Consider the following 12,413-nt stretch of genomic DNA (forward strand, 5'->3'; position numbering starts at 1 on the left):
AGGTCACAGTTTGTATTGAATTGTTAAATCTAGAGAGTGCTAAGAAAACCAGACTGCTTGCCAGTACTACCAGAAAATTCTGCCAATGAGTGTATGGAGTTGGTTGTCAAGGAACAGAAAAGAGCCAGAAATGTGTTGCTTCTTGTAACAAGAATGACCTCATGGTAACTAATATCAGAGCCTAATATGTCCCTAAAATAAACTGAGACAAATACGTTTATTTTAAATAGTTTTCTTTTTCCCTCTACTTTTGAGCACTTCATGATGCCAAAAAAACAGACCCTAAGAATCTGACTCCACTGCTGTAGTCGTGCTGGGCTGCATGTTTGAGAGCAAAAGACTTGATCTGGTCTCTTATTGCTATCTCAAATCCACTAGGAGCTGCCTCTACATGTGCCAAGCTTGGACTTGATTCATTCTTTCATTCTTTTATAAATCTATTTAAAGAGCTTTTAAACTTGCATTTGAAAATAAAGTTTCTCTTGAAGTGAGTTTAGGAGAGTTCCGTAGATTCACTGAGGGAGAGCATTTAGATGGGGTAATTTGCTGAATTCTTCTTGAACAAATTTAAGAAAGGAATGTACACGGAGGATTTGGAATGAATTTGAGATTGATTCTATCAGGCTTGCTGTAGGATTTCCACTAGTGAGTCTCCATAGAAGGAGAGGAAGATCAGAAAGAGCAGATGTTGGCACAGACTGCTAGGACAAACCTCGACATTCAGAAGAGAGGGGTTGTGGGTTAGAGTGTGAAGCTTGGTGAGAATTGACAGTCATATTGATAAAGAAGGGCAGGATTGAGAAATCAGAAGGATTTTTGAGGTTGGTGGTGCCAGTGGAGCAGGAGAGACACAACATGGCTTTGCTATGCTGTGCTGAGGGTTTTTATGTAGGAAGGATGCCATGCATGCTTTTGGAAGTGAGCACTGGGTATGAAAGTTCAATAAAGATTAGAGGAGTCGGTGGTTAGAGAAGAAAAACAAAAATGTAAAATGTCCTGGGAGCAAGTAAAAGAAATGAATAAAAATCATGGCTTAAAAGAGAAGTGGATAAGGAAACATGCAGATCATCGGTCAGCAGCTTCAAAGCTGAAATCATGCAAGTAAGTGGGGAATGCTGGGAGAGAGAGAGAGAAACAGACTTTGAAATCAGAGTGGAAGGCTGATGTAGAAGTGGATGGATGATAGATGAGACAATGCAGAAGATGAGAAAAGAGTTGGAGCTGGAGCTGCCCAGAACAGGAAAGAGTAGGAAGAAACAGAAGCAGCAGAATTAGGCCAGGGGAAGGTTAGCATCCCCTGTGCCTGACCCAGAAGGAGGGTGGGAGGACAGAAGTGCTTTCAGCAAGAGAAGGCTGTATGGATCCCCAACCTGTTAGGTCTGACATAGCCATGATGGACTGTTACTTTCTGGCTTGCCTCCACCTCCACATCCTCAAATGTTTCAGTCAAAGCAACAGCACAATCACAGATGACATGCATGGGTAATATGTTCTCACTTCCTTGTGCAGCTCTTCAAAATATAGCTCAAGAACGCATAGCAACCATTGCTATATTTAAAATGAAATATTATTTATCAAAATAGATGACTGCCTGAGATGACAACGCTTTGCAGTGAATTTGCTAAGTTTCTGTCATTGTAACTACCTGTACATAAACACAAATTTCTGCTAAGCTTTGTTCATCACAGAGGATGTTGACACCATGTAATGCTGAGTATATTTTGGATGTGACATTATTTGCAGCTGCAGTTTCTCAGGACTTGTCTACTTCTGACCGCATAAGCCACTCCACTCCAGTAGCACAGTCCTGTGACCCACATATTATTCTCCACTCAGATGAATGGAAAAGAATCCAGCATTAAGAAAATGGAACAAGAGGGATGTTATTTCCTAAATGATGACTTTTTATGGAACTTACCTTTTAGTCTTTAAAATCTTCAAACTTTATACATTCCTAGTGTAGGTGTATTAGGTCTGGCTGACTGTTAATATAAGAAGCCCACCATCTTAATATAGCTGAGGTCTTAAGAAATTCTGATTAGATGCAGAACAAACTCTCCTGTGTTTTGGGGGGGAGTTATAAAGATGTGCCTCGCATCAATCAGTATTAGAAACTAAAAGAAGAACAAATTTAGTGTGGGCCATTGTGTTCTCATCCCTGAAAGCACAAGATTGGTCCTACACTACAACCAGAAATTATTTGTTTGTTTTGAATATCTCAGCTGCTGTAAACCCGTCACCTCATTTGGAAGACATTCCACATTTTAATAGCTCTGGGTATTATTACTTTTTGTGGAAAAGGAAGAGAGAGATGCTGGAAAAGATCATGAAATGAAGGTGTAGAAACTGCCCATGTTCTGTTGTTTGAGTAGCCACTGGAAACCTGTCTACGATTTGTCTGGAACCAAGGATTCAGCCTTCCTTTCTGCCAGTCACTGGAAATATGAAGAGCACTGAAGAAATGGAAAAGGATTTGTGCTGCAAGAAGTAACCAGAAAGGAACTGTCATTTGTAGATGAGAGTTGTCATATACCCATGCTCCAGGTATAGCTTCAGGAGAGCTTAGCAGACTATTATGAAACAACCAAAACAACCAGCCTTCAAGGGGAGTTTTCTTCCAAAACTTATGTCAAACGCAGGTGCTTAGATCCTTTGGTCTTGATGGTTTATATACCTTGTACTCTTAAAACTTAGACATAATTGTGTGCATTCTTATTGCTTGTACAGTCTCTTGATTTCAGAAACTTGCTGGAGTTGCATGATAGGGCCCTAGAGAAGAGGAGTGTAGGCTTCCAGACTTTCATACTTCAAAACTTTTTTGTATATCTGTATTTTAGTTATGTATCACTGAAAGGTAGGGTAGAGCATTCCAGAGATTAATTTGGTATCATTCAGAAAGATATTTCCATTATCAGATTTTAATTTCTTGTCTCTGAGTTGTATTCAGGTGATTCTTGTCACAAGGAGGAGAAGAGGGAGCTCTTCACCCATTTTATGTCATGTATTATTATTCTTGTTCTTCCATTTGCTGCTCTTGAGAAGTTACATAGCCCTTCATCTAACAGCCCCTTTTTCCAGAACTCATAGTACTGGTTGTTGATGACTACAGATTATGATAAAGGACTTGAGCTGGGCAGGAAACGGGTGGAGGCTCTCTCTGAGAATTCAGACCACAAAGTGCTGCTGAGCTGTGACAGCCAAGAGCAGCCATCATGAAGGAGCAACTGTCTTCTGCAACATCTCCCATTAAAAAATTCATGAGGTGTCATGATTATTATTTGCCATTATATTAATTTGTTGAGTTGATTCTACCAGGACTAAGGTCTTACACATGCTGTTGTTAGAGCTATATCATTTCAACTGACAGAGTACACATGAACCACAAGGTTCCAACGAATTTTTGTGCTTAGTTTTCCTCATTAACAAAAGATCTATATCCAAAGAAGAAATGTAAGTGTCTGTTACCTGCATAGTTTTCATTTTCTCCTAATTACTTTGGAAGGAGAGATACACAATATCTACTGTATAGTAGAACTGAAAACCAGCTACCAAGTCACATTTTTTGACAGATTTGTTAAAAACAAGCAATACTGTGCATTTTCAAATAGCTTTTTCTGATTTCTACACCAACTGGTTGAACATTTCTAAAAACAACCACTTTTTTTTACAGACATTTTAATTTTAATACAATGTGTGAATATTTCCATTCCTTCTTTTTTTACTGTTTCTAACAAATGGCTAGATGAACTCCATGACCTGTAACACATTCATCTTTGAAAACAGTTATGCCTACATATCTGTTCCAAATCACTGGGAGGTTCAGGTTACAGTAATTTCACAAATACAAGCCGCACGGACTATAAGCCGCATCTCTGGCTGTTGGCAAACATTTAGTTCTTTGTCCATAAATAAGCCGCACCTGAGTATAAGCCGCTCTGTCGTTCGCAGCGAGGACCCGCGTGCACAAAGTTGCCAAATAGTAACAGAACCGCGGCAGGGCGGGGGGTTTACTGGCTCAGCTAAGGCTGTGCAGGCTCGGCCCGCTTGGGACTGCTGACGGGGCCAGGTGGCCCAGTTCGGTGGTGCCGCTCGGGGCTGGCTGCCGCCTCGGCAGGCGGGGACGGAGCACCCCTCACTCCCGCCGCGACAGCAGGCAGGCACAGAGCACCCCCCGCTCCCGCTGCGGCAGCGGAGGGCGGGGGTGGAGCCTGCCTGCTCCTGCCGCGGCAGGCAGGGGCAGGAGCCCCCCGCTTACCCCACGGGCTGCGGGGATGGCAGCACGGAGCCCCCGCCTCCTCCCTGAGCTGTGGGGATGTCAGCACAGAGCTCCCCGCCTCTCCCCCGCCTGAAGGAGGGAGCTCCCCCGCCTCCCTCCCCCTCCTCGGCACTGCCGGCGCTGAGCTGGCCCCACCCGCCGTGCAACACAGTAACCAATTTGTAACAATCGCAAAATCCTGGGTTTTACTGGCAGGTGCTCGGCTCAGCACCCTGGCTGGCACTTCGGGGTTGTAAATGTCAGAAAATTATTCACATATTAGCCGCTCCTGAGTATAAGCCGCATTTCCGGTGTGGGAGCAAAATTTTAGTCAAAATGGTGCAGCTTGTATTCGTGAAATTACTGTAATTTTATCTTAGAAGTAGCCAGTCCAGTTTTAATTTAAACTTGTTCTCCTCAGTTTATTTCTATCTAAACAACACATTTTTTACACCTGTTCAATAACAAAGTGTTCAATTTGATGTAGATTTGCACTCCTAAATAAATCTTAATGCATGCTTCCCTGTGCTTAACTAATAATGAGATTGGATAGGAGTAATGGCTACTGGAATTGCAACACTGAAGGCATTCATTAACACTGGCAATCAGCCCTCTTGTGTGGAAGCTTTATGTGAATGGTTGATCAGCCCTTTGTAGTGCTGCCTCTAGACCACCTGTATTCCAGCAGGAGCGAAGAACCCACTGAGAAAGGCCACCAGGTGAGGTTTCCATGGCAGCAGTCATCCCTTTGCTGCTCCTGCTTGTAGTACAGACAATGCTGGAGCTGTCAGTGTGTCACTGCTCAGTGGAGAGAAGGCTAATATTACTCCACCCCAGCATAGCCAGCAGCAGGGTGTGGCTCATTTTTAGAAGGATCAGGTGGTTTTGTGACTGTTGTCTCCAGAGTGGTGCTTGGTCCCTCTTGTGCTCAAAGCAGTTCTGACAGTGTGGCTATCCCAGGGACAGGCAAACAACAGGTACACTGAAGGCAGTACCACTAGGGAGTGGGCTCCTGTGCTGGGCAGCAGGGAGCAGAGTATGTGAGCTGTCCACAAAGCCTGAACTAACCAGAGGTTGCTGACATGCAGGAGCTCATCAGTGACTAATTGGTTGGATTTAGAAAATGCTTCCTCTCTCTAGCATAAATGCATTCTAGTAAAAGCCACTTCATGAAATTGGCTACATAGATTCCATTTAGAAGGGTCCTTAAAAAGTCCCTTTGTAAAGGTACTTTACAATCCTGGGAAGTTTCATCATACCAGAGAAAACAAGTGAAAAAGAGACTGGCTCTTTTTCAGTCTTTTCCCTTGGAGCTTGTTTTTCACAGAATGATTATTAGAATAAAAAAGAAAATTAAAACTGAAAAAAGGAAATGAAACTGAAAATTGTTAGGCGATAATAGACATTCCCTGCTAAGGCAGCCTGGTAGTAGGGGGCATCCCACTACCTTCTACCCAACTGTCTCATCTTTTTCTTTCATGAAAAGGATGATGGTGTCCCCTGTTACCATGGGTTACGCAGGAACTCTTCATTTTTTCATAGATAATTTTATCTTGTCAGGTTAATTCTATCACAGAAGAATACTGGGGGAAATAACTGTAAAGTACAGAGATAAATTCCCATATGTGAACTGATTTGGAGAAAGAGAGTTCAATTGCATTTAGATCATGCAGATTAATTCACTGACACACATAGTTTCCCAAGCGAAGTGTCCAACTGTTAAGGGTTTGGCTGTAATAAAAACTTTTCCAAGGAGCAGGGAAGCTATGACAACCATGTACATTTCCAGTGTGATTGTTAAACAGGGATTCTGTACTCCCCGTGTGACCAAATTTTATGGTAACAGTTTTGTGTGGACTTCTCTGTCTCTGCCTTTTAGGAGCCTTTGACTGTTGGTCTAGTGATCCAAAATCTCCCTTAAACAAATAGAAACATCAGCAAGAGAAGCAAATCATGTGGACATGGAAATCCCCATCTATAACAGTCTGTGCAACTGCTCTAGCTGTACTTTACTGAGAACTTTTCTCTCAGATTTCCAGGTCAGAAAGGAAAAGATTTACACTCTTCAAGAGGCACAGCAAAGCCCCAGCCTGCCTTCACTGAGCACTTTACCCAGTTAGCCTCTGAGATGTTTGCTCAGTTGTTTGCCAGTATTTGCTTTTCTTAACTTCCACCTACTGGACTCTCTCTGCTCCCTCTGACTTCACCACTCACTGCATCAGATCTCAACACAAAAGCAATCCCATCAGAGGATACAGATGTCCACTGCAGCCACACACAGCAAAACTACACACCTGGAGTGCTTCTTCCGGCTGCAGTAAAGCTGTCAAGCTGTTTCTTGAGTTAGTGTACCAACAATGTCTACTGTAGCTGAATGCTAAAAATCTCTGTGTCATCAGAAAACCACCATCAATCCTTTCCCTTTACTGTATATTGGCTGTGGGGCTGGGCACTACTTTTGAGGTGTGTTTTTGTTTGGTCTTTTTAAAAAAAATATTTACCTTACCTAGAGAAAAATGGCTAGATTCCAAATTATAGCCAGTAACTAAAAGAAGAGGAAGACCAATCTAAAACACAGTTGCTGAAGAAATTATTCTTTTAAAGAGAATCTAAACCCTATGCTTCTGGCAAACCCAAAAACTGATTACCATGTGTAGCGAGGAATAGTGAAAAAAACCACAAATGTGTTTGAAATGAAAGTAGGATACTGCAGAAACCAGAGAGAGATGGTAGGAGAGCTTGTAGAACATGAATGCTTTTAGGGTAAAGAACCTGCTTGGAACAGAGGCTGCTGCAGTTTCCAGCTTTGGCATGAAATAGGGGTTTCCTCAGAAATATAAGTGAACGAGGAAATACCTGCCTACATCAGAAATGAAAACTGGCCAACTGCTCATAATAAATTGAAAGCAAAACAGTAAGAAGGTGGGAAGTCAGTCATAGTTTCATCATGTCTGTTCAGGATGGATGTTATCCAGATGCTCCAGTTCAGCTGCAATTTGCAGGCCCTTCAAATAATTGCTTTTTGGGTTACAGCATCTAAAGCCTATGGGCCAAGCTACTTTTGTAAAACATGACTGTAAGAGTAAGTGCTTGTTATTTTTGTTTTGTTTCAGGGTGTGCTGGATTCACCATGTTACAGGAGTGTGGGTGTACCCACTTCTTGAGCACCTCAGCCCGGGTATTAAAATAATCTTTTTTGCAGCTGTTACTGTAGTAATTAACGTATTCTACTTGGTGGGAGAAGTCCTGAACAACTACATCTGGGATACACAAAAATGTGAGTATTGTTTTAGAAATATTATCTCCTGAAATACACCATCAAGACTTGAGTATGTTTCTCTGAAAGTGTAGAATGTTTTAAGCTGACTAAAACAAAGGAAAATTACAGAAGTTCCACTGAAACATCTTGCTTGCCTGCCCTTAAAAACAGATGGATGAACAGAATGGCTGCTGGAGAGCCTGATGAGCTATGAATATGTATTCTCTTATATGACTTACAGTACTAATTTAAGAGCTCTTGGCAATTACCTGAGATTGCAACCTACTTATTAGTTGATGAACCCATTAAATGCACCTAGAATGAAGTATCATTCTGTGGGAATACCATTAATGGTAAGCTTAGACTGAGAAATTAAAATACACTCTTTTAGTATTTTCAGGTGTAAGGTGTTTTCTCACCAAATAAATTTACTCAGGGAAAATGGACATTTCTTGTCAGCGAAATAACAGGAATGAAAGATCACTTTAGTGCAGGGTAAACTGAACTGTGCAGTCTACATCATCTATCCTGCCTAGGCCACCCATTGCTGAGGAGAGGAAAAGGGAAAATAAGACAAACACAAGATTAAAAGTAGGCTCCTTTTATCTATGAAAGATGTTTCTCATTTATCAAATTGAATGAAATAAGCAAACAACATTCATAATAGCTGCTGTGGCAAATCACAACTGGAGGGAAATAAATTCGCATGGTAGTTAATGTTACACACAGCTCTCTTTAACAAGTCCTTCTATACCAGGTAGAATGTAATGCTAGAAACTCAAAGCAGTTTTACTTTTCATTTGCTCATATTAGCATCCAGGTGCAAAATACCTTTTTGTTTTTGTTCTAGGACCATCTATCACCAGTCATAGTGTTCAAGACAGGTATTCAATCCTCAGTTTGTTGTCAAATCCACATTTACAGTAATTTCACGACTATAAGGCACACCCTTTTGACTAAAATTTTCCCCCGAACCCAGAAGCGCGCCTTATAGTCCGGTGCGCCTTATCTGATGTACAAAGTTGCGACATTTGCCACCCCGGAAGTGTGAGCTGTGGGGGGAGCCAGCAGTGCCACGGCAGCCAGGTGGAGGCGGGCCCGGGGGCCCACGGCACCGCCCCTGTTGGGTCCGGGTGGGCCCAGAGGCCCATGGCTGCCAGGTTGAGGCGGGGCCTCGGCCAGCAACTGTGCGGGGGGAGTTGGGGGCGGAGCCTCGCTGCAAAAAAAAAAGTGCGCCTTATAGTCCGGTGCGCCTTATCTGATCTACAAAGTTACGAAATTTGCCGACTCCTGGGGGGTGTGCCTTATAGTCCGGTGCGCCTTATGGTCGTAAAATTACTGTATTTAGCTTCTTTAAGTTAATTCAGGAAAGATGTTTCTTAAAAAAGGCAGCTGCAAGGAATAATTTCACTTGAACTAAGTCATGTATGAAGAATAATAGTGTGCTAAAGAATCACATATACTTAGAAAGTCCATGAATAAGTAGATGGTGGAAAATCTCCTGCACTATTCCAAAGTATGCATAACAAAATCCCTGCTCCTTGCAGCCCTCCACCCTGGAGGAGCTAACTCAGTTGGGTCATTCTCCCAACATCTTTCAAGGTTTACCCTGGCATTATTTTCCTCTCCATCATTTCCTTCATGTAGATAAGGAATATTGATCCCAAGTCCTTTGTGCTTCAAGCGCTTGCAAAATAGAAAATGCTGTGAGTCACCTGCTGGTTTGCTGAGCTTGAAACACTTTGTACAAACTTAACTCAAAGCACGTGGCAGGAACACCACAAACAGCAGAGATATAAAATTATGCCAGTCTGACACCATGCGAGACCTGGGAAAATATTATTTGAAAACTATACACTTAAAAGGGCCTTTTGAGCACTGAGACTGCAAATCAAAACAGTCTACCATGAGAAGATTTCTGGGGTGAGAAGGGATTGTTTTGGGTTTGGAGTTTTTTTATTTGCCTCTGGAGATGCATTAAATAGAACCTCACTACTGACAAAATGATTTGCAGTTAGTTTTTCCAAGTTAAACCACAAACATGGTAGGGAAGGAAAAATTTGCCCTTTGTACAAGCCAGTGTCTGTCCACAATTTTGAGGATATCTGCATTCCTGCCAAACTATTTGATGCATCTGCAATAGAGTGCTTCAAAAGAAAGGAAAGAGGTGCTTTCAAAAAGGCAAATAAAACAGCTTTTTAAATTATTGGAAAAGTTCCTTTTAGGAGAAAGCAGAAGACTTAAGATTGGCTCTGGAGTAACATTGTAAACTGTAATCTTATGGTCCTGGTCTCTTGTTTCGGTTGTCAAACCTTCAGTGTGATTCTCCCATTACACCGGTGTGCCAGCAACAACCAGGGCCATTGTACTTGGGCTGCTGGCAACATGCAGACCCGTTTGTCTTGGTGCTGTTTCTTTCAGAAAGGCAGCTCTGCAGCTGTGCTTTCTAACTGCAGATGAGTCTTACTGTTTCCCACACTGGAATTCATTAACTGTGTTTTTGAAGTGATTTATAGTGTACTTACCGCCTATGCATATATTGCACTAGCAGGTAGGTGATCTTACTTGTGACTGGATTTTCCTCTCAGCATTTTCAAGCATTGCTTCTTTTTTGCCTTTGGTTATCATAAGTCTTTCTTTTCCAGAATGCAGCAGGCCTGAAAACCTCCAAAAGAAATATTTGTATTTGAGATGTCTGGCAGAGAGGGCTTAGTCAGAAGAACAATACTTTTGTCAGATACCAGTAGTAATTCATTGTCCAGGAACAGGCATTTTAAATAGCTGAATGTTTCCATTGCCAGAAAAAACACAGTCTGCTGCCCAGCCCAGGCTTTACTCAGCACAGAAAAGAGACGAGTCCTGCAACTAGAATAAGTTCTTTAAGGAGCCCTACATTCAACTCAGCGCTCCTGATATTACTGAAAGCAATGACCATTAAAAAGAGAGGCACCCTCTGAGCAGTAATAGTTTCTTCATTTTTGTACTTTCAAAAAAGGGAGATATTTAAATATCTGCAAATATTTTAAAATCCAATGTTGAAATGGAGAGGGGCTTCAAATTATTGAATTCAGAAACATAATTATTAAAACTTTTTTTCAAACAAAGTTGTTTGCTTAGATTCAGCTGTAGTAACATCTATTTTAGTTTGCTAGTAGGTAAGCAGAGCAGATGAGGGAACTAAGTGTACCCAGACCCCTGCAGCTGTCAAAGGCTGGGTGTGCTGCAGGGGGTCAGGCTGATCTGAAAATGGGAGTGAAGGAGGGAGGATTGTGTAGTTCATTACTGGACAACCACTGCCATCAGGTGTGCAGATGTTCTTTTCCTACACAGCAGGTGAGGTAACACATGTGAGCAAGTTCTGGAGAAACAACATCGATAAAGGGAAAAGAAAGATTAATGCATTAGAGGAATCTCTCTAAGCAAACCCTTCACTTGTATTCATTGAGAGATTTTTAAAAGCTGCTCTCCATATGTTTTCAGGTGTTGAAGAAGGAAAAGAAAAGCCGAAATTGGAGTGAACAATAAAAGGCAACACAGAGGATTGTTTATGGCTCCATGAAAGATTTCTCATCCCCAACAGAGCTTGGCCTGGAGAGGAATCTTTTGGAAAGGAGGAAGTTTCATGGGTCCACTTTTCAGTGCAAGGATATTTTTGGATTTTATACGGGGGGGAAATTATTTTAGCTAAGAATAATATTAATGTTTCAACCACCTTCAATTTCTCCATGCTTGCATGTGACATACACATATAGGATGTATATTTATCTCCAAGGCATTCTCAACATGGATTTCTTGGATCAAATAAGTCATTAAACCATTAAGTCATTAGATCTTTTTACTTCTGCCAAGAAGAAGGAGTCCATTCTCTGTATTGTTTGAGAAAAGCTTAACCAGATAGGTTGAATACAGGGAAGCAAAGCAATCCTATATATTTCAAATTACAGCATAGAAGTTAATTGCATGAATGTATCTAAAGAAGAGTTCATTCTGATTGAAATATTAATGTAACACTATGTAACAGTTGCCTTAAATTTGTTATGTTAATAATTTTACCAGTCCAGTGAAATCTTACTTTCAGTGTTAAGATCTTAAGACCTAAATAAAAATGAAATTATCCTTGCATTTCTGTTTCTTCATGCTGATTCTTGAGATTTTAGATGGATCAATGGCATTTGAATTATATATTTTCAGGTTTTCCAGTGTCAACTGTAGATTATATCATTTCTACATAAGGATTTTTCTTCTTATTTTCATAGTAAAATAACAGATCCTGCATTTTCAAGTTGTAAGTTCTCAGTAGGTGAGCTGAGCTGTTCATGTTGTACAAGAGAGAGCATTTAAGTCTTACATCAGGAAGGCACATAAGCAAATGTTTAAAGTTAAGCATATGCCTGTTTGTATAAGGAATTCAATTGCAAAATACAAGTGATTGTTTTAGTTTGATATGATTCTGTTTAATTATTAGACAATCAAGAAGTAACTCTAGTAGGCAGAAAAATTGTCTAGAACTAAAATAAAATTAATAGAATAATTTTTAGCAAGAGAATATTTATTAAAAAGTAGCTTTACAATCCAAGTATTAGTATTCATATCACGTATTTGTTCATTAGTCTATTTAGTCATTTATTTTAACACATGCAGAGCACTTTAAGTACGTATAGTGTTAATTTGTTGTTTTTAGTAATAGGATTTCTGAAGAGTTTTAATACAGTTTAACAATGTTTCTGTTCTGGAATAACTGGGGAAAACTGATCTCCTGCAACTCATTGCATACTTCCACACTACTTTTTAAATCTGTTTCTGTACACACTATCATATGGAACAGCACAAGTTCAACAATGTGTTTTTTGGTTTGTTTCTTTCAAAAATAAGGCTCGGTAATGATATTGTCTTTGTCCA

At 40.8% G+C, this 12,413-nt stretch overlaps 1 protein-coding gene across 2 annotated transcripts in view; it reads left to right on the forward strand.

The window, feature by feature from the left end:
- The window catches only part of AIG1 (androgen induced 1), a 126,182-nt gene extending 114,546 nt beyond the window's left edge, over positions 1–11,636 (forward strand). For both annotated transcript variants that reach the window (XM_033054950.2, XM_033054951.2), the window contains 2 exons: positions 7,369–7,532; positions 10,995–11,636. In XM_033054950.2, coding sequence (XP_032910841.1) covers positions 7,369–7,532; positions 10,995–11,032 — 202 coding nt within the window. In that variant the 3' untranslated portion in view covers positions 11,033–11,636. The remainder of the gene's footprint in view (positions 1–7,368; positions 7,533–10,994) is intronic.
- Positions 11,637–12,413: the final 777 nt, after the last annotated feature.

The sequence above is a fragment of the Catharus ustulatus genome, chromosome 3 (assembly GCF_009819885.2).
Source record: "Catharus ustulatus isolate bCatUst1 chromosome 3, bCatUst1.pri.v2, whole genome shotgun sequence".
NCBI lineage: Eukaryota > Metazoa > Chordata > Aves > Passeriformes > Turdidae > Catharus > Catharus ustulatus.